Genomic DNA, 21753 nt, shown 5'->3' with positions numbered 1-21753 from the left:
TGACACGCACAAAGCAGGAATCTCATTCATCTAAAAATCATGTAGCCTAAAAACCAAAATGTACAAAAACATGAATGTGTTCCACACGAGTCATGTTGTTTTGTCCTCAAATGACACACATCTCAGACAATGTGATATTCTCTGACAAACTTCTGCAGTCTGTTTATGTCTGTAAAAGATTTGCATGACTAAAACCATTGAAATCTCTCATGAGATTCATCCACACACATGTTAAGTACATTACCTTCTCCAGCTGTGTGATGCCCTCTTCCACACAGCAGATGGATGCCACGGTTCTCAAAGCATCAGCGTAAAGAGATGAGAAACAGTCCTGTCTGCAGATCTTCAGCAGAGCCACCACTGCCCCCTCCTGTGGAAACACACAAACACAAACACTATGATGTCCACACGACTCTGGGTTTCTCCAAACTTTACGCTGAGAGAGTTTGTGAAGAGCTACATCAGGTCTGTTCAGAAAAATCACTAACTAGATGAAGATGTTTTAGTCCAGAACTGCAGATGACACAAATCTGTCGGTCACTAGAGAGAAAATGACTGTCAGACAATGTAAGCACCGTCATTATGTGAATAAGCGTAATGATATGGACAACACCACAGGCGTGGGTCTGAGGCCACACAATGGCACGCTGGAGAGGTTTTCATCATCTCTAATCCCTTCACATCACATCACATCACATCACAGATTTCTCCTGATTCCAGGAACCCAGAGCCCATCATCCCAAAACAGTGAGTTTATCTCTCATGTCAGCATTTCATGGCATTATTAAACAATTATTATAATCAGTACTGTGTGTCAGCTCACTCACAACAAAATATGGCCATTCACAAAAACAATCATTTCACTTTTGAAGCCAAAATGTAAAACCTGTAAAGCAGTATAAATATAACCTGGTCTTCACTGCGTGAAGGTGCAGCAGGTTTTTATCGACACTTTATTGATCTTTGGGGATTTTTTAGCATTAGGGGGAAAATCATGAAAAGGAAGGAAACAAAAAAGCTCCAACCATTTAATACTGGAGACCAAGAGCTGAGAGAACACACTTATATATGTGCTTACATTAAACACATCTGATCAGCTTTACAGCAATTATTCATCAATGTTGAATGCTCTACAGGTCTAAACAACATGTCCAAGTGCATTTAAAGACGGGGGAAATAAATCGTTCATTATAATACATTTATTATATCTAAATCAATCAATCATTTAGATGTTTATGCAAACTGGGAAAAATGGAAAATGTTGCATTGGGTCTAGTTTTGTGATTTCTGTGGGATAATATCTCAACATGTTTATTTGGGGAAAGATGTCCTCGTGTTATGAGGAACTATTTCATGATTTGAAATGTATTTTTTTTATAAATCCAAGACCCTATAAAGAGAGAGTGGAGGTCTGTCTCTCCTGCACAACATCAACTGTAAAAATCTGTCCTGTCACCCATCTTCAGTAAGGCCACGGCAAATCATTTCATGTGTTAGTCGCTCTGCTCAATAGAGAAGACTAACAGAGAGAGAGAGAGCGTCTGATCTGATTATAAAGCTTATCAGACTGATGATAGGGACATCATCATCATCCTGAACTACACTGCCTGCCAAAAAAACACATTCACACTTGAACTTTGATGATGGTGTGCAGATTTACGCTTGTAACAATTCCAAATGAATACATGTTTTCTGAATGTCTACTGAGAATGACGAGTCATAAAGAAATGAAGCCCTGTCTGCATATACAGTATACACGTATCTAACAGTAGGATAATGATTGTTGTTGTCTAAATCTTTTAGATGCAGAACCAGACCAATACTAGACTTCTAAAGTCTCACAGTCTGGATTCAAAGACTAAATCCTGACATCCAGACTCACAATCCAAGACAAGTCTTTTTCTACATGAGCGTGTGCAGTGCTAACAGGTCAGACTCACACCAATCCAGCGTCTACACATTCATCATGTAGACGTGAAGGACGACAGGTGGGATTGAAACGCTTTGTAATCAGACGCTCATCCAGAGACCTGAAGCGCGCATCAGTCTCTCGTGAAGTTGTCCGCACGAGCTCTCATGCGTTTACTACCGTTTTAATTGTGTTCCAGTTACAACACGTGTTCAAGTGTGACACAAACAGTCATGTGTGTGGTATCATGTGACATTTGGTGATATCCACATCACCGCATACCTTAAAAAACACACTTTCAATGTCATGTTACACTGTATGTCAGATATCCAATACTACCTTATACATTAAAATATGTCATTCCCATATTTGTGTGCGCGCGTGTGATTGTGTGTCTGACCTTTGCGATGATGCTGCAGAGCTGTGGTCCATCCTGAGTTAAAGACAGCAGATTACTGATAGCAGCGCTGATGGAGAGAACATTATCAGACTCCTCAATCTGTCCGATGAGAATCTGGGGAATAAAGACCAACAGATCATCTCAAAGTGTCAACAGGTGTGAATCAGAAACTGTCACGGTCCCACCATCTTGTTTATGAAATTCTAGTCGTGTGGTGGGATTGGGGCAGAGTCCTTAGGTTATGTGTGGAGAGAAACATATTATTGTCCGTTTGACAATAATATACGTTCTCTCCAGTGTCTTGTCATTGGCCCCATTCCTCTCGTTTCCTTGTTATCCTTCCCTAAGTGTTTGATTACCCACACCTGCCCCGTGTCGTTATCCCTCGTTTGTCTCTCCCTATTTATACCCTCATGTTTCTTTGTCTTGTGCTGTTGGATTGTACTGTGAACTTGTATGTTTGTCGTGCTACCAGTGTTTTGATGTTAGCCTTACGGTCCGTGTATTCCCTGTTTGCTGTGTTCCTGTTTCCCCAGTCTTAGTAAGTGTTTAGTTAGCCTTTGTCTAAGTATTGTCTAGTTTAGTGTTTAGTTAGCCTTGGTCCTGGTGTTTGTATTTTTATTTTTGTCACCTTGTCGTTTACCCCCTCGTGGGTGTTTTGTTTCGGTCTTTTATTTATATTAAAATCTTGTCTTGTTAACCCCGTCATTGCCTGCCTGCATCTGGGTTCTTCCTGCCACATTCATGACAGAAACAGCTGAAGTGTATTATCAATCTAAAGTGAGAGGTATCCGTGTGTCTGCTGTTGTGTAAGCTGATCCACAGATGAATGTGGAAGACTGAAGAAGAGTCTTGAGAAAGGTGTTGGTGTTTGAATCGAGGACCAGTTCTTTACGTCTACTGTCGGTGAGGTGTGTACCTGGATTTCATTGGCCAGTGCCATATCAATCATATGGCTAAAAGAATCGCTGAGATCAGTCAGGATCTCGTGAATGGCCTCTTTCATGGATCTGAGGAAGTATTCGTCTTCAGTATGAAGACATCTGAAGAATAAATGACAAGACAGATGTGAGATGATGGGGATGGTGTGAGATGATGTGTTGTGGATGTCGGTGGAGTTCTTCACCTCTCAGTAATGATGTTGAGCTCCATGCACTTTTCCAGCAGAGATTTCTCATACTGAAAGAGAGATGAAGAACAAACACTCAAATCAGAAGACTCGCGCTCATGTCTCTGTTTGTCTCTCTAGACATGATCTTTCTTCAGTGTCTATGTCACTATTGGCCAGGTTATAATCTCACTTCCATGATTTCAACTGTCATGTGACTAATAGACAGGCCTAACGTCTTCTGACCAACCCCTGACTCATCGAGCCCCTGCGCTCCCCAAACATAATATTCTTAATGTCTGTGTCCATGTGTTCAGTTGAAGAAAGATCATCATCATGTTTAGCTGAACGGTCCCTTAACTCTTGTTTGTTTAGGATGAGGTTGTTGTGTACCTTCTGCATCTCCGGCGGGGCGTTTCTGGCCGTGCTGTACTCTTGAATCAGAGAGCGCACGTGACAGTTGACCCTGATGGCCGTACTGTGAACTCTCTGCCAGCGGCCTCTCTCCAGCCGCTGAAACATCTTCCCCAGCTCAGTGCTGACCACCAGCGCCCTCTTCAGCAGCGTCTGCAGGTTATCACGGGTCACGTGATCGCTCGCAGCGCCCGCCCCCGATACGATGAGCTCACCCGCCGCGTCTTCATCCACGCCGATGGGTTTGGACTGCAGAACACACATGCACTCCACCTCCGTCATGTGCCTTAAGTCCTCCGTCCAGCGCTGGACAGAGTCCACCTCTATGACATGTATCCTGCTGCACACACGCACGCACGCACGCACGCACGCACGCACGCACGCACGCACGCACGCACACACACACACACACACACACACACACACACACAGTCCTTATTCACTTCATACGATTCAACATAATAGAAACGAGATGTTCTACCGAAGAAAGCCATTTATCAAAGTGTGGAACATCTTGAGGTGGAGTAAAAATGACAGAATGAGTTTTCCAGCTTGTCGTTGTTTAGCTTCTCTATATTTACACGTGGAGGGGTGGAAGAAAACAGGACACCAATATGTTCAAATGTCTCCTGAAACTATTCCAGATCAAAACTCGATCACTTCATGTTTCATGTGAAAATGTGATTTATATACAATTCTACACATTCAGTGTGAAACTACTAGAACATTAAGTGACCCAATACATCATTCATGAATTTATATCATAACACAACGTAACAATAATTACTTTGATAACTGTGAAGCTTTTTTACATCTTTGACAAAACGTTACATGCTCTCTCATTTGTAAATCAGTTTGAATAAAAGTGTCTGCTGAATGAAACATGTTCACTTTAGTTTGTTTAATCGCACGCACACGGACACACACACACACACACACACACACACACACACGGTTATTCACATGATTCGACTTGTAGTGAAATGTTCATGGTCTGCTCAGCTCTTACACTGTAATAGAAAAAAGGTGATAAAATACAAAATAACAAAAATACTAATACAATGTGTACACAATCAACATTACGAAAAGAAGAGTAAATACAAATTAGAATCAAAATCAAAATATGTCAAGAAATAGAATCTGATTAAAAATAGAAGTTATAGACAGAATCGTGGTAATAATAGTGTTATTGCATTTTTAAGAATGCTATGATAGTATTGTGTTGTTGTATGTTAGTAATAGTATTATTAAACTGTATGTAGTATGTTCATCTCTAACACATGAGCACATGAGGGGTTAGGACAGTAAACAGCAGTGTGGGTTATTTTTCACATTACAGCAGTGTGAGTCTTCATGACAAAATATCATCTTCACATATAAAAGAAAATATCATAATAATAATTATTATTACTGCGTATGGATTCAGTGAAGCAAGTTATTTTTATCCAGTCATTTGTGTGTTTACTGAACATGGATCTGGACGGGGATTGTCTGTCTGTGAGGACGGTCTCTTGTGAATGGACCATCATGATAATGGGTTCATTCGACTGAATGTGGAGGAAAAGCTCTGCTCTCTAGAGCAAACATTTACATGTCCAGCTTTTGTAAGGTCAGAATCATCGCCTGTGTTGGGATGGGAATCATTTACAGAGTAAACACTGGAGAGAGACAAATTATCACAAACAACATGAAACGCCTCGGACAAACACGCACAGTTCACAGGACAGACTTTATCATCACATTGTTATTATTATTTTCATGTTGTTCTGTCATTTCTCCGATCATCAAGTGGAAAGGGAATATTATGTCATCACAAACGTATATAACACGCCCACAAATTCCATTAAAGCATGTGTTCCCCTCCAAAGACACATCAATTATTCAGATGTTAGCAGCTCAAAGCCCGTGTCACATTCATGACAGCCGAGAGACGTTCCTCCGGATGAATCATCTGCACTTGATGGTGAAAGTGAAGATCTTTGCAGACGCGCTGTCACCACATATTCTCCTGTTATTATTCCTCAAGTTCATCTCGTTTGAACATGTGAACATTACAGATGAATGTCAGACGCTTGCGCTCTCTTTGTGTGTGTGTGTGAAGAAACGGAAAGTTCAGTGGTGCGCAGAGACGAGCACCTGTTCAAACTGCTGAAGTGTGCCATGCTAATTGTTCATCAGGGGTGAAGAGAAATGATTCAGAAAACATGACGCTCACTGCTCCACCTGCTCTGACTCACACACACACATCTACAACTACAGGGAACAAACACACCGCCGGTGCATCTCAAATCAGTATTTTCTCATTTATTATACAAGTGCCGTCAATGATACAAATCTGTTTACCTTTCATCAGTCACCTATAGAAGAATCAAGATAGCATAAACATTTCTTCTTCTTACAATTAAAGTTATATTCAAATGAAGCACTGAGGACACATATGACCTGAATCCATCTTTATTATTTAAATATTATGAACATGAATACCACCATAATATTCATTGCTTTTTTTCTAGTAGACTTTACAAAGAAGCTTTGCATCTACTTATTTTACCCTCTCATGTGTACAGTATTTATATTTCACAAGCATCATGTCTCATTACAAGCTCAAACACTAACATCAGACGTGATGCAATGTGTCATGACACACGACTGTATTCAGTGTGACGAGCAAATCAAGAAAAACAACACGTTAATGTCAAATACACATTCAATGTGGTTTGTCACCTGTGTAATAGAACCCACAGGATGGACAATAACAAAAATCACATGTTGATCAGAACATGATATATTTATTTGAATATGTTTATATTAATTTATCCTCATGACGGTAGAACTGTCTGTTCCACCCATTCAAAAGAGGTGTAACCACCACAAAGCAAACCCAAAACAAAAACATCACTCTTCTGGAAAATGATCACTTTTAGGAGAAAAATTGCTGGTCTGTTAATCTGGTAATGATAATATACAAAGTTTCACCCTCATTCGCTTTACATCACCTTATTCATGTTCATGGGTTGTGACGTGTTCTGTGTGCTCTCTCACATAATGAGTCTGATCTACTTTCATATCAAAGAACCTCCATGTTAGACTCATTTTGTAATGACTTAAGTCTAAATATGAATGAATATGTGGTTGGTAAAAGATTTGACTCACATCTTTGTAGAGATTGAGGAGTAGCTGCTCTGTCTGGATGTCTGAGGGGTCGCCATTCTGTCTGCGTCCTCCACGCTTCAACATCACCCCTACAAAACATAACATCAACATGACATGAGCAACTACACAACATTCACATTGTAGCATTTGAGAAGATATTTGGTTCGTTTGTTGATATTTGTGATATTTAACCCACTTCAGACACATATCACACTGATATTAATCTTCTGACTAACACACACACACACACGCGCACACGCGCACGCGCGCACGCGCGCACGCACGCACGCACGCACACACACACACACACACACACACATATATATATATATATAATGGTATCTCCATAATTCACCATTTTTTTATTTTTACTACTTTTAATGACATCTGTCTGTGGGATTTTGCAAATAGAGTTTTAATAATAGTTGTAACATTATAATAACTGCAGTAGTTAAGCATTTGTAAACAATTAATTCATTATTTATAAAGCAAGCAGTTTATAAATACAGATATGAATGCTATATTCTTCATTTATAAGCATATCTATAAAGTGTGTTTTCATTCTTAATTAATGATCAGTTTATCATTTCTAAATTAAACAATACAAATACAAACCAGTTATTTATATTGAGTTGTCAGTGCTTCATAAGACCATTAAGAAAGTGTTTAATAAATGATTAATCAACTATTTCATATAATATTATATTACATAGTATAATAGTAATAGTTTCTCAGTGTGTTGATGAATGCTTTATTAACACATACTGCAACTCATGAGTAATTCAGGAAGTTATAAACATTTAGTACTTGTCAGTTCACAATTTTGTGAGCTCATCTAAAGTGAGGACTATTTGTGTTTCGCAAAGCTTTTACAAAGGATATTTAAAGGCTAAATTATCTTTGAGATGCAAAAAAAAAACGAAACTGTACACTTGATATAAATAAAACTGCAATATTACATCAAAATAAAAAGGCACTAAATAAGCTACAAAATCAATAAAAAAGAATAAGGAAGAAAGTAAACATAAATAAAAATAAGCAACAAAATGAAGAAAATAAGCAAAACATTTGGTGTAGTTTTAATGGCTAAGTTGGTTAAAAATTCAGCACAGTAAGTCACAAAAAAGGTGCCAAATTCCACATAAAATCTTAGTGTGGCAAAATCCAAATAAATTCTACATATTAATAAATAATAAATTCATTCGTTAATTAAGAAACTGAGTAATAATTGCTATATTACTACACAATAAGATGTGTAAATGTACATTGAAATATATTGAAGTTAATTAATTATTTACTAATTCTTTCTAAATGATCTAATGAAGCACTGACAACTCCTAAATAACTGGTTTGTATTTGTATTGTTTAACTTAGACAAATTAAACTGATCATTAATAAAAAATGGAAATACAATTAATAAACACTTTATAGATAGTATAGAATAAAGCATGTGGATTTATAAACTGCTTAGTGGTGTCTATGAATTATAAAGGCTTTATAAATTATGAATTAACTATTTGTTAATGCTTAACTAATAATTAATAGGATGCAGTTATTATATTATTATAACTCCAGTGGATCAGTCTACAAAAAGATCTGTAAAACTCCACCTGCCTCTGTTCTGAATGAAGTGCCGCACATGTTTTGGAGCGTCTCTATCATAAACATGCAGTCTCTGTTTGTTTGTAATGCGAGGGTAAATAAAGCACTGATTCTTCAACAGTGTGCAGTGTTCTCTTTACTCAACAAACAACTTGTGTTTAGAGTTAGTAAGAGTAACATTGACCTAAGTTAGTTTCTAAATATAAATAAAACAACACAAAGTCAAACAAATAATGAGTAATAATAAACAATAACAAGCCAAACAAACACAACTAACTAAACTAAACTAAACCAAACCAAACCAAACCAAACCAAAAAGAAGCAGACATCGTAAAATATTCATAAGATTTATTTGATCAAAATCTGACTCGCTTAGTAAAGGCACATGAATATTTTGCTAGAATAGATCCAGGATCAGGTCAGGGTCAGGGTCAGTGTGCTGTAATGGGCTCTGATCGTGTGATCTGAACACAGCATGTTTGTTTTGGTGCTTTCATTAAAGCAGTGGGTTATCCGCTACAGATCCTCTCTGTCCTGAATGAAACAGCAACTGTGTCTAATGTTGGTTGCATTTGTAATGTGTTGTTATACTATGTGTCGTATGTGTGTGATAATTGTTGTTGTTGATGACTGAAGGGTGCCACAGAAGTGATTTTCCGGAAGGACAATAACCAGTATAAACACAAAAAAACTGAAATGAAGATGAAGGTTCAGGAGAAGTTTACTGTAAGCTCAGTTTAGCATCGTCCCATGCGTCAAACTGTGCTCATGACATGTTTTCATGTGTTTCTGAAGAGCCTTGAAAATCCTCTTGAACATTTACACTTAAAGTGAAGTCCAGAGGTCAGGGGATGTGTCAAGCCTCCACTTGAACATAAGAGGCAATTTCACAGCCATCCAATGATCTATTATCAGGACGCATTTAATCCTTTCTGTGTTTGATTCATACCACCACACGAGACGTGATAAGAGTCCAGCGAAAGCATTTGTCTGTCCACAGTGAAAGCAAAAAGGGGCGTCCCTCAACACAATCGATCACAAAACACAGCCAATCAGACAGAGTTTCTTTCTGTTCACACTCCGGCAGAAGAGCTTAAACACAATTAACCTAACCAGCAGTGATAACATAAGAGCATCATCCTTCATGCTGCCGCCGTCGAATTGTGTAAATGTACTTTTGTGTAAAGGATGACTTGAGAAAGTGGCCAGAAATAAGATATTCTATTTATAATGTGCAGTCCAAACACACAACACGAAGCCAGATCTATATGTAGAGTAAACACTAATCCATGAACATGAACGATGACCAATGACCATGAATGGTTCAAACATCAACTCACATACAGTGTAAACAATAACCATCCATATAGACGGGAAACACTGGGTTATTTATACATTTCAATTAATGACTAACAACACACACCTGACACAACTAAACATTATCAACCAATCGGACAAGAGAACATACAGGAACTTTACACATGAGGCGAGGAAGCACATCACAAGATCACATGACAATACAGAGAGGCACAAAATAAAAGACGTGATAATACACACACAACACTGCAGACTTACACAATCATTTTGTGCAGTCAAGTCGAGTTTCTTTCCATAGCACTTTTGAAAATGCATTTTTGCAAAGCAGCCTTACAGAAAACATGTGAAACAAACAAACAGACAATAAACAAGAATGATTGATATAGCGGGGAAAAAGAAACGGTGAATAATTGTCGGTAGGATTGTAAAAACACGATTATTTTTTAATAACAGCTCTTTTTAAGTGTGAGTGTCAAATGTATGTCAGATGTACATTAGTGAAAGTGACTGTGCATGAACAGGGCTGTAGAGCTTCTCTCATCTCTCATCTGTGAGTCTTCAACCGCAGGTAAAGTGGGAAAAATGTATCGGTGTTCCATACTGTCATAGAGAACTAATTCCAGACGATTCTGCCCACTCGCAAAAACATTTATTCGCTCTGTTCATCTCTAATGAATGAGCTGCAGAATCCATCAAAACCTTCAATAAGCAACCAAAACCTGACTAACCCCTGTTTATGTTTGTATACCACATGGCGGACTGCCATGGGAAGCAGACAGGTGGAGAGTCTATCGCTTCTCTCAGAGCAAAGTCAGAGATTTATACTGCTAATACGCCCTTTTCACATGACGTCACGCATCTTCCGTTCTGCCGCGAAGCAGTGTATCATTACTTCCGCTAGCACTCCAGTTCATAAGGTGGCGGTAATGCACCTATGAGCTGATTTGCCAACCGCCAGTAAAACTCAAGAAGAAGAAGTTACTTCCGCTAGCGCCTCAGAATGGAGTTTACCAAGTGGCTTGCACATCTGCCACAAATACGTATGATGTACAACGTCTTGCAGACAAATTTTCGCTAACGACAAGATCAAAGCTAGAGAAAGGATACAAATTCTTCGTTGAAAAGTACCTGTTTGATTATGAAGGTAAGTGTTTTTTTTGTGTGTGTTAGCAAAGGTGCTAGTGTTACACTTTTAAGAATGAGGCGGTGCTCGTCCTTTGCATAACACATTTATTTCTGAAAGAAATATGAAGAACACAGGTTAGCTTCGGGAGCACTCTGTAGCGTGCACACTCGTACGCTCTCATGACATACTGACCGCTCTTTTCTATACTAGCATCCGCTTAACCCATTGTCACAAACAATATATCATTGTGAAAATGTCCATGCAAACACTGTAAATAACAATGGACACGTTATCCTTGACACAGGTTACCCTTTTAAACCCAAAACATAACACAATTCCCGAACATGTTTGATAGTCACTCTTACACGGCATAGGAATACATCAAATAACACTACAGTATGCTTCTTAAACGCAAATACATGTGAGTAATGCACAGCCATCATACTCATAAAAATGACGATTCAGGATGCATAATCACATTACGCCAGCATTTATAACTGTATGAACTCTTACTGTTCTTTTTTATCATTATTTCAGTCACAGTTTTAACCAAATATGAAATATACTTATGAACTTACTATTTCATGAACTTAATTTTAAACCAACACCTGTAACTGTATCTTTACCTCACATTCTCACTAAATGGATAATAAATGCATTTTTTTAACACTGAGCCCGACTCAAATTCTAATTAATAAAACATTACGACATGCTCTCTAAACTAAAGAGGGGCTGACAGAATGACGCTAGATGAAATTAACATGGGAGAGCGGTGTGATCACAGGCCTGTTCACACGTGCTTTTAGCTTAGCTTACTGAACGCCAAATACAGCTTATTCATGTTCTTAAATGTAAATTAACTTAATTATCCCTTACTTGTTTCTCATTTTAACCATGGCATTTTTAAGCACTTGTGTCTCATTTCTTTGCTCCAACTTAGTGTTACGATCTTTTACCAGGATTATTAACATCACTGTCCGCCATTTTCGGTGCAACTACTCTTAATCACCGTCAAAGTCAACATTTTGTAGTATCTCAGACACGATTGCAGCTCTATGATAATATACTACTGTTGTGCCTTACTAGAAGATTAAATATTGTCAGCCTACCTGAAAGAAATATGAAGAACGCAGGTTAGCTTCGGGAGCACTCTGTAGCGTGCACACTCGTACGCTCTCATGACATACTGACCGCTCTTTTCTATACTAGCGTCAGCGACCAATTCTCCAGACTAGTGTAACGCTTAGGGTGCCCTCTGCTGGCGAAGCTGGGTTTGACAATAATACCACTCCGAGAAATACATTGCACAGTATTATCAGTATCACAGTAGTTTTCAAAATTTTCAGAACTCAGTTTAAAAGTTTGAAAGGGGGGTACAACATTTATGCCTTATTTAAACAGTCAATAAACACTCAGGGCTACACTAGGATAAGTACTTGAATACGTGTTCTGTCAGTTTTTTTTCTCACTGTTGTTAAATTCCAGCGCGACGGCAAAACGGAAGTTCTTCTTCTTCTTGTTCTTCTTGTTTGTTGCAAGACGGCTGTTATGATACACTGCTTTGCAAAAAGGCGGAAGTTAAGTGGCGTCATTGTGAAAAGGGCGTATGATGGCACGATTGTTGTGGAAGATGAGTTCTTGAATTTTTTTAGTCGTCATGAAGACGATGGCACAGGATGAACTTGTGCTGTTAGTCACAAGCCACTTTTCGTCTTAGCGGATTGCGAGTTCAAGGAAAGTGTTATTTGAACTTTGTCCGGGTTCCTCTCAGCACTTTGTTCAGCACAGGGCAGAACAAAAAGACATTGATCATGTTAAAAGCTGCCTTGCTCTGTTAAATGAGCTTGGGGTCAAAATCCCTCTTTGTGTCATACTATCTTGACGAGCTGCCGCCTGTTTCCTTTAACAGCATTGATGTGTCATGTTTACTTGCTAAAATGGAGAGGCTGAGTATGGACATAGCTGCTATGAAGCAAGGAATGAATGTGCAAGTAAAAGTTTCTGCCGATCTTTGTGCCGTGTCAGAGGATTTAAATCGGCGTCTGTGCGCGGCTGAACAACATGGCCAAAGGGGACAAGGACGTGGAGGATAATAGCACACTTGTATGGCGGGAACCCAACAGGAGCAGACCGACCAGTGATGACCTTCCCGTGGAGGGAGTGGTGGAGGAGAGTGATATTGCAGCGGCTACAACAACTACTTGGAGTACCGTGGCTAAGAGAGGCAGTCGCCAGGTACAAACAGCAGCTACAGCGCATGAGAGTTCGAAGCCCCGTGGGGACAGACCTGCACAGCGGGGCCAGGGAGCTGGCATTGTTGGTACTGGTCCGGGTAGTAGCATCTATACTGTGATGACTAAATTGGTGAGGGGTTTTGCCACAAAGTTCACGCCGGAGCTAGATGCGGATACACTAGCAAGCTATTTGCACAGTAAACTTGGCCGCAAGGTCACGTGCATGAAGATAGACACTGTGCAAAGTCGATATAGTTCATTTAAAGTTATGGCGGAGTGTGATGACGTGAGGGAAATGTATGATCCCGGACTTGTGGCCTGAAGGTGCGTTTGTGCGGCGCTTCTATGAAGTGCGTAAATCAAAGGGTGATACTGAAGGCGAACGCGCTTGGGGGGCACATTACCCAGTAGATTAAATTGTCATATAATGAGAGTCGTGTCATATAACACTCATGGTCTGCGTTTGGGACAAACTGCGGCCGATAAGGCTCAACGGCTTGTTGTTGACAATCTGTTTGAGAACACAGACATTTTATGTTTACAGGAAACCTTGCTCCCGAAACAAAATCTGGACAAACTTAATTCTGTTAATAGTGCCTTTCACGGGGTGGGAGAGTCCACAACAGACTTGAGTTTGGGGTTTGTGCATGGCAGAACATCTGGAGGAGTGGCCATTATGTGGCATATGAAATATGATCCTGTAATCACAGTGATTAGGCTGAATGTTGATTGGTGTATAGGAATTAAAGTGCCATTGACAATAATGTTTTTATTATCTTAAATGTTTATATGCCCTATGAATGTCCTGGTAACGAGGACGAATTTATTCAAAGGCTTGCTTTTATAGGCTCTTTTATTGAAGAGAGTGAATGCACTTGTATCTATGTAATGGGAGTTCCCTTTCTGTCGGTCTCTCGACGTTGTGTCGAACCGACAGAATGGGGTTTGTCTTGAGAACCTATCATCTTCTGAGTATTTAGAAAAGGCCAATGAAAATTGGCGAATGAAATTTGCATGCCGGGCTCCTCCCCGGATGTCCGGGTATAAGAGGGAAGCCGGCGTGCTCATTCATTCACCTTTTGTTCTTCAGAGCCTACGCATCTGGTGAGCTTCTCTACGATCTGGATGATCTTTCTTTCTGATGGAATCTACGACGTGGACAGCGGAGAGACAAAGAGTTAGCTCTTAAAGTATGTTCGCTCCTTTTTATGAAGCATATTTAAAACCTCACTGACATATGTGTAGCTGTCCGTTGGCAACAGATCCAGACTTGACAGAATTAAACTCTTATCCTGACAAAACCTAATCAAGTACTGGCCAAACAAAGATTTCACATCAGAAACATCTGCATTAAAATCGTCTTGGTTACGGATGTAACCTCGGTTCCCTGATGGAGGGAACGAGACGTTGTGTCGAACCGACAGAATGGGGTTCCTATGGAAAACGCCACAGCACTGAGCCGCGTCACAATCTCTGGGAGCGACGTTGACTGGCCTGGGCGAGTCAGACGAACACGCTAGCGCAAATTATGACCTTCCAGTGGAGAGGAAGGGGGACCCAGAGCTTTCCACAAAAAGTTGTGAAGCCCCCTAACGCCGGCCGTCACGGGCGGAGGCCTGATTCTCTAAATGGCGAGAAGCCGCCCGGCACCGTACGGGCCACTGGGTAAGCATTATTCCCCCCTGGGGGAAAAACGCTGCAGAGGCCACTACCTACCGTAGGGAGGAATTAGTGGAGACACCACATGGTCTCACCATCAGGGGAGAACTCATGGGAGGAATGTGCGGACTGCAGGAGTTAACCGCAAGGTGGGAGTCCACCTGGGGAGGTCATGGGTTGCCAAGGTGGGAACCATTCATGAGGATACATCAGACGGAACAGCCCACGGAGGGGGGGTTACCACGTCTGGAGCACTAGGTCCGGTTAGAGCTATGTGGGAGATAACTCAACTGTTCCCCGGCCTAAGGGGGCAGGGCTGCTCTGCCCAGCCTGTCCCCTGGAAGGGTGCTTAGTGATGGATGGAATGCCTGTTCTTTACCCGAGGGGAAAGAAGTGAGGCGGGATCGCCACTGCTCCCCCCGGAGGGGGAAGGGCTTCCGCAGGCGTATGCCCTACCGGCTGCCGGTCCCACACCTTGCCAGGATGCGGGCTGACACCGGTTCCGCGCGTAGGTATTAGAACCTCACGGAGTTGTTAGGCATAGCCCAACCCGCAGCTCCGCAGATGTCTGCCAGAGAGGCGCCCTGAGCCAGCCACGAGGGGTGTGCCTCACCCCCAAGGGAGGAAAAAGATCGGTATGCCCTAACGAGGGCATCCACGATCCAGTGCGCCAGCCTCTGTTTGGAGACAGCCCTCCTGCTGACCTCCGAAACAGACAAAGAGCTGCTCAGAGCTTCTGGGCTCTGCGTGCGGTCCAAGAGAGGCGCCGTGCGCGTACTGGACACACACGGATAGGTTGGGTCTTCCTCCCCGGTGGGGAGCGCCTGCAGGTTCACCACCTGGTCTCTCGGGAGAGTGGTGGGAACCTTGGGCACGTAGCCGGGGCGGGGTCTCAAGATAACGTGAGAATCCCGGCCCCGAGTTCTAGGCAATCTGGGACACGGAGGTGCTTGTAGATCCCCTACCCTCTTGGAGGTGAGCGCAATGCGGAAAGCCGTCTTTATCAAGACTGAGAAAGAGCGGAACCCCGAAAGGCTCGAAGGGGCGGGGCCTCTTGAGGCCCGCCACCTAGGTCGCAAGAGGGTACGGAGCGCGGAAAGGTGGTCACCCTCTCGCGCCCCTTAGGAACCTAATGACCAGGCCGTGCTGTCCCAGAGGCTACCCAGCACTTGGGTCATGATGAGCGGCCGTAGCGGCTACATACATTCCAGTGTGGAGGGGGAGAGGTTACTCCCCCGTCTCTCTTGAGGACGGGACAGCTCGTACCCGACCGAGCAACTCCGCGGTCTTCTCGGTGAGAAGAGCACCAGGACGAGAAGAGCGCCACCTATGGGCGTATAGCCGCCCAGTGGCCGAAGCCCTTAGCCTGAGTGACGTCCAACCGGACTGGGGGTGGGTCACTCAGGATCTCCTCGTCCCGTCCAGACATGGAGACCAGGTTTTGCCTGGGATGCCGTAACGTGCCCCTTCCCCTGGGGAAGCTGTCCCCAGGGGGAGCGGCCAGGGGGGAGTTGTTGTCAGAGCCTCAGCTCCAGAACCAAGTCCTGGTTAGGCCGAAGGGGCGTAACTAGTACCACTTGATGCTCCTCTTCCCTGGCCTTGCACAGGCCCTGTGCAATGAGGTTCACTGGGGGGAAGCGTACTTCGCTTGTCCCGCGGCCAGCTGTGCGCAAGGGCATCCGGCCGAGGGTCCTCGGACAGGGAGTACCCAAGCGGACAATGGGAGGAGTTCGGGGAGGCAACAGGACCACCTGTGCCTGGCCAAACTGCCCCCAAATGAGCCGGCTGCGCGGGGAGGGAGTCGCCACTCTCCGCAAGGTGTCAACTGACGAGAGAGCACATCGGCTGTCTGGTTCAGGACGCCTGGATGTGTGTGGCTCGCAGGGAGCTGATCACCTGCTGACTCCAGAGGAGGAGGCGTCGGGCGATCATGTTAGCTGCTGTGAGTGAAGAATACGCCACAGCAGCTGTGCTGTCCAACCGGACCAGCACGTGCTTCCTGCACGAGAGGAAGTCCCTCAATGCAAGTAGCACAACCCACAACTCTAGGCAGTTGAATGCCAACGCAGGCGGGGGCCCGTCCACCGCCCCGACACTGCTTGCCCGTTGCACACGGCACCCCTTAGGGTGTGTCGGCAGAAAAGCGTGTGACCAACGCCTGCTGCCGGTGTGCCACGCTCTCCAAGGAACTTGACTCTGCCGCCAGTGTTGGAGCGGTCGTATATGCATCGACCCGAGGGGGGCCACCCCCGCCGAGATGCCATGAATCCCAGGAGCCTCCTGTTACAGGGGGACCGCTGACTGTCTGACTCAGGCAGTTCAACACTGACCGGGCGCGCTGGTCCTCGCGCCCCCCCCTGGGGGTGAGCGGGGCCGCCCGTGAGGACAGAGTCGAGTTCCATACCGAGAAAGAGGATGCTCTGCACCGGGGAGAGCTTGCTCTTATCTCAGTTGACCTGTGGCCCCACCGATCTAGGTGCCGGAGCACCAGGTCCCTGTGTGTACACCACAGATCTCGAGAGTGTGCCCAAACTTGAGCCAGTCGTCGAGATAGTTAGTACCCGTACACCTCCTTCCCAACGGGGAAGGAGGGCGGCTTCCACGACCTTCGTAAAGACTCGTGGAGACAGGGACAGACCGAAGGGGAGGACCCTGTACTGATATGCCCGTCCCTCGAACGCGAACCGTCGGAACGGCCGAAGTCGAGGGAGGATCGAGACATGAAAGTACGCGTCCTTCAGGTCGATTGCCATGAACCAGTCCTGACGCCTGACGGACGCCAGGATGCGCTTCTGCGTGACCATCCTGAAAGGCAGCTAGTGTAGGTGCCTGTTCAGAACACACAGACCCAAGATAGGGCGCAACCCTCCGCCTTTCTTAGGGACAATGAAGTACGGGCTGTAAAACCCGCTGAACACCTCGGCCGGTGGGACGGGCTCGATCGCTCCCTTCACCAGAAGGGAGGCGACCTCCGCCCGAAGTACGGGGGCATCCCTGCCTCTGCCTGAGGTAAAAGGACGTCCCGGAACTTGGGCGGACGTGTAGCGACTGAATCGCGTAGCCGAGACGGATCGTCTTCCTCAGCCCGCCTGACAGTCTGGGGGCTCCCAGAACTGTGACAGGGGACTAGAGGTTGATCTGCTTCATCGCCCCCGCGGAGGGTGGTTCGATGGCTAGCAGTACGGATTCCTTGCCAGGGGAGGCCCCCCGGGGAGGAGATCGGCTCTGCCATATTTCCTGCCTGGCGACTGCGCAGCTCAACGCACTGTCTGACTGAGAGTGCTGAGGGCTGGTGTTTATACTCGACATTGCGCTTTGCCATGACGCAACGTCGAGTTTGCCGTTCACCGTCGTGCAGAGGGTGAGAGCGGCTGAGGTAACCCAGAGAGAGAGGAAACTCTCCTTTTTGAGAGTAAGTGGGCGCCAGCCCCCCAGAGGGGGCCAGCAGATGGAGGGACGGGGCAGGAACCGTCCCTATCCGACCTACCAGCGCTGTGGCTGGGGTCGGGCCCAATGGTAGCCTCGATCCCCCTGAGGTGATCCCATGACAGCCGCTGCCCGCGGCTGCTGATGGGGCGATGGTCTCCTCTTCGCTGTCTCCTCCAGGTCACTGGAGGGCGTTGAAGAGGACCAGGGCTGCTGGGAAGCAGACAGTGCACGGGACTCGACGGCCGAGGCGGCCGAGTTGCGGCACGGAGGACTGCTTTTTACTGTCGAGAACCCTCCACAGTAACACCAACCAGCCCCCCCTTGCGAGACGGGTACGTCGAGAAAGCGGACCTTCTCAGCGTTACTCATCTGCGCAAGTATCGGCCAGAGGAGTTCCTCATGGACCACAAGTGTGGACATCGTCCGACCCAGGGCCCCCGTGGTCACCTTGGTCGCCCGTAGAGCGAGGTCGGTGATGGCGCGGAGTTCCTGCATAAGCGCTGGGTCGGTCTTACCCTCGTGGAGCTCTCTCAACGCCCTGGCCTGGCAGGAGCCATAGCGTGGAGAGAGGAGGCAGCCTTGGTCCGCCGCAATGTAAGCTCTCGACACCAGAGATTGGTTCTTCATGTTTCAACACCTAATACTAAAGATAAAACTCTTTTTAAATTGATTCTAGCTATTGTATATAGGCCTCCAGGGCACCACACAGATTTTATTAAAGAATTTGGTGGGTTCTTATCAGAACTAGTACTGGCCGCAGATAGACTCCTTGTCGTTGGTGACTTTAACATCCACGTAGATAACGTTACAGATGCCTTAGGATGGCTTTCAAAGACACTCTTAACTCCATGGGCATTAGTCAACATGTGTCAGGACCCACTCACCTTCGTAATCATACTTTAGATTTAATACTGTCTTACGGTATAAATGTGGACGACGTTAAAATCCTTCAGCAGAGTGAAGACATTTCGGATCATTATCTGGTATTATGTTTGCTTCACTGGCCTACGGCTGCAAATAAAACTCATTGTTACAAATATGGTAGAACAATAACTTCAACTACCAAAGATGCGTTTCTCGATAATCTGCCCGAATTGTCTCAAATCATGAGAAATAACGTTGAAGATCTTGACATTACCACTGAAAATTTTAATTCCACCTTCTCGGTAACGCTAGACAAAGTTGCTCCACTACGTTTAAAAGAAGATTAAAAATGGCAGCCCCACACCGTGGTATAATGAACACACTCAGGCTCTAAAGAAAGCGGCCCGAAAAATGGAGCGCAACTTTAAGAAAACTAAATTAGAGGTATTTCGTACAGCATGGAAGGATAGTATTCGAAAATACAGGAAAGCCCTAATAACTTCTAGATCCGCCTACTTTTCATCACTAATAGAAGAAAACCAGCACAACCCTAGGTTTTTATTTAACACGGTGGCTAAATTAACAAAAAATAAATCGTCAGTGACTTCTGATCCTGTATATCAGCATAGCAGTGATGAATTTATGAACTACTTCACATATAAAATCCAAGATATTAGAGAAAAAATTATAACAATGCAATCAGAAGTGAAACCCGCTGAACAAACTAACTACAGCGCCCTTAAGGAGAAAATGCAATTATTTTATACCGTAGATCAAGATGAGCTGTCTAAAATTATTAGATCATCTAAATCAACAACATGCATACTAGACCCTATACCTACAAATCTACTGAAAGAGATGCTCCCAGAAATTATAGATCCTCTTCTTGGTATTATTAACTCATCTCTGACATTAGGACATGTGCCTAAAGCATATAAGGTGGCTGTTATAAGGCCCCTTGTCAAAAAACCCCAACTCGACCCTAGAGAACTAAGGAACTACAGGCCTATATCGAATCTACCTTTCATATATAAAGTTCTGGAAAAAGTAGTTTCAACTCAATTATGCTCCTTCCTCCAAAGGAATGACATCAATGAAGATTCCAGTCTGGATTTAGAGCATGTCACAGTACAGAGACTGCTTTGGATCAGAGTTACAAATGATCTGCTATTGGCGTCTGACCGAGGTTGTATCTCTTATTGGTGCTGCTAGACCTTAGTCTGCATTCGAAACCATTGACCACAGCACACTCCTACATAGACTCGAAAATTATGTCGGCATTAAGGGAATAGCTTTGAAATGGTTTAAATCTTATTTATCCGACCGTTTTCAATTTGTAGCAATAAACAATGAGGTGTCACGCAAATCGCAAGTCCAGTACGGTGTACCACAGGGCTCAGTCTTAGGGCCTCTGCTCTTCGCATTATACATGCTACCTCTAGGAGATATAATAAAGCGACACGGAGTTAGCTTTCACTGTTATGCTGATGATACTCAACTTTATATTTCCTCGAAGCCTCATGAAACACAGCAGTTCCATCGAATAATGGAATGCATAGTCGATATAAAAAACTGGATGAGTAACAACTTTTTATTACTGAACTCGGACAAAACGGAAGTGTTACTTATTGGACCGAAAACTGCTATAAGTAACAACCAAGAATACTGTTTAACTATTGACGGATGTTCCATAAAACCCTCGTCGTCAGCAAAGAATCTTGGCGTTCTATTCGATAGTAATCTGTCATTTGAGAGCCACGTCGCCAACACCTGTAAAATTGCGTTTTTCCATTCTTAAGAATATATCTAAACTACGTCATATGCTGTCAATGTCAGATGCAGAGAAGTTAATTCATGCATTCATGACATCAAGACTAGATCTACTGTAATGCACTGTTAGGTGGTTGCCCTGCAGGCTTATTACAAAAACTCCAATTGGTCCAAAACGCGGCAGCTCGAGTTCTTACACGTACAAAAAAGTATGAACATATTAGCCCGGTTCTGTCAACCTTGCACTGGTTACCTATAAAGCATCGCGTTAACTTTAAAATCTTGCTTATTACCTATAAAGCCTTACATGGTTTAGCTCCTCAGTACTTGAATGAACTCCTTTTGTATTACAGTCCTTCACGTGCATTACGCTCTCAGGCGTCCTGTCAGTTGGTAATACCTAGAATTTCAAAATCAAGTGCAGGTGGTAGATCCTTTTCCTATCTAGCGCCTAAACTTTGGAATAGTCTTCCCTGCACTGTCCGGGAGGCAGACACACTCTGTCAGTTTAAATCTAGACTAAAGACGCATCTTTTTAATCTTGCATACACTACTCTTCCATAATATAAATCTTCAGAGGGTTTAGGCTGCATTAGTTAGATCAACCGGAACCAAAAACACAACTGATGTACTTGTTGCATCAAAGAGTACAGAACAGTACTCTACTCTCAGCCAGTCTTGTCTCATTGTTCCAAGGTTACCACAGCGAGCAGGATGCAGTTCATGGCCTGACCTGATGGTAGAGCGGAGAATGGGAAGTGGGGACCT

General features: G+C 43.8%; 1 protein-coding gene across 3 annotated transcripts in view; it reads right to left on the bottom strand.

The window, feature by feature from the left end:
* LOC130552202 (protein inscuteable homolog) overlaps nt 1–21753 on the bottom strand; it is a 51370-nt gene that overhangs the window by 7472 nt on the left and 22145 nt on the right. The window contains exons 1-7 of one of the 3 annotated variants that reach the window (XM_057330400.1): nt 12139–12451; nt 6985–7073; nt 3811–4171; nt 3436–3488; nt 3229–3352; nt 2310–2423; nt 245–370 (exon numbers count right to left, since the gene is read on the bottom strand). In XM_057330400.1, coding sequence (XP_057186383.1) covers nt 245–370; nt 2310–2423; nt 3229–3352; nt 3436–3488; nt 3811–4171; nt 6985–7040 — 834 coding nt within the window. In that variant the 5' untranslated portion in view covers nt 7041–7073; nt 12139–12451. Of the gene's footprint in view, nt 1–244; nt 371–2309; nt 2424–3228; nt 3353–3435; nt 3489–3810; nt 4172–6984; nt 7074–12138; nt 12452–21753 lie in introns of those variants that run through there. The other 2 variants (XM_057330399.1, XM_057330401.1) reach the window with 2 other exon arrangements.

The sequence above is a fragment of the Triplophysa rosa genome, linkage group LG3 (assembly GCF_024868665.1).
Source record: "Triplophysa rosa linkage group LG3, Trosa_1v2, whole genome shotgun sequence".
NCBI classification, from domain to species: Eukaryota; Metazoa; Chordata; class Actinopteri; order Cypriniformes; family Nemacheilidae; genus Triplophysa; species Triplophysa rosa.
This window is presented reverse-complemented; position numbering and strand designations above follow the sequence as displayed.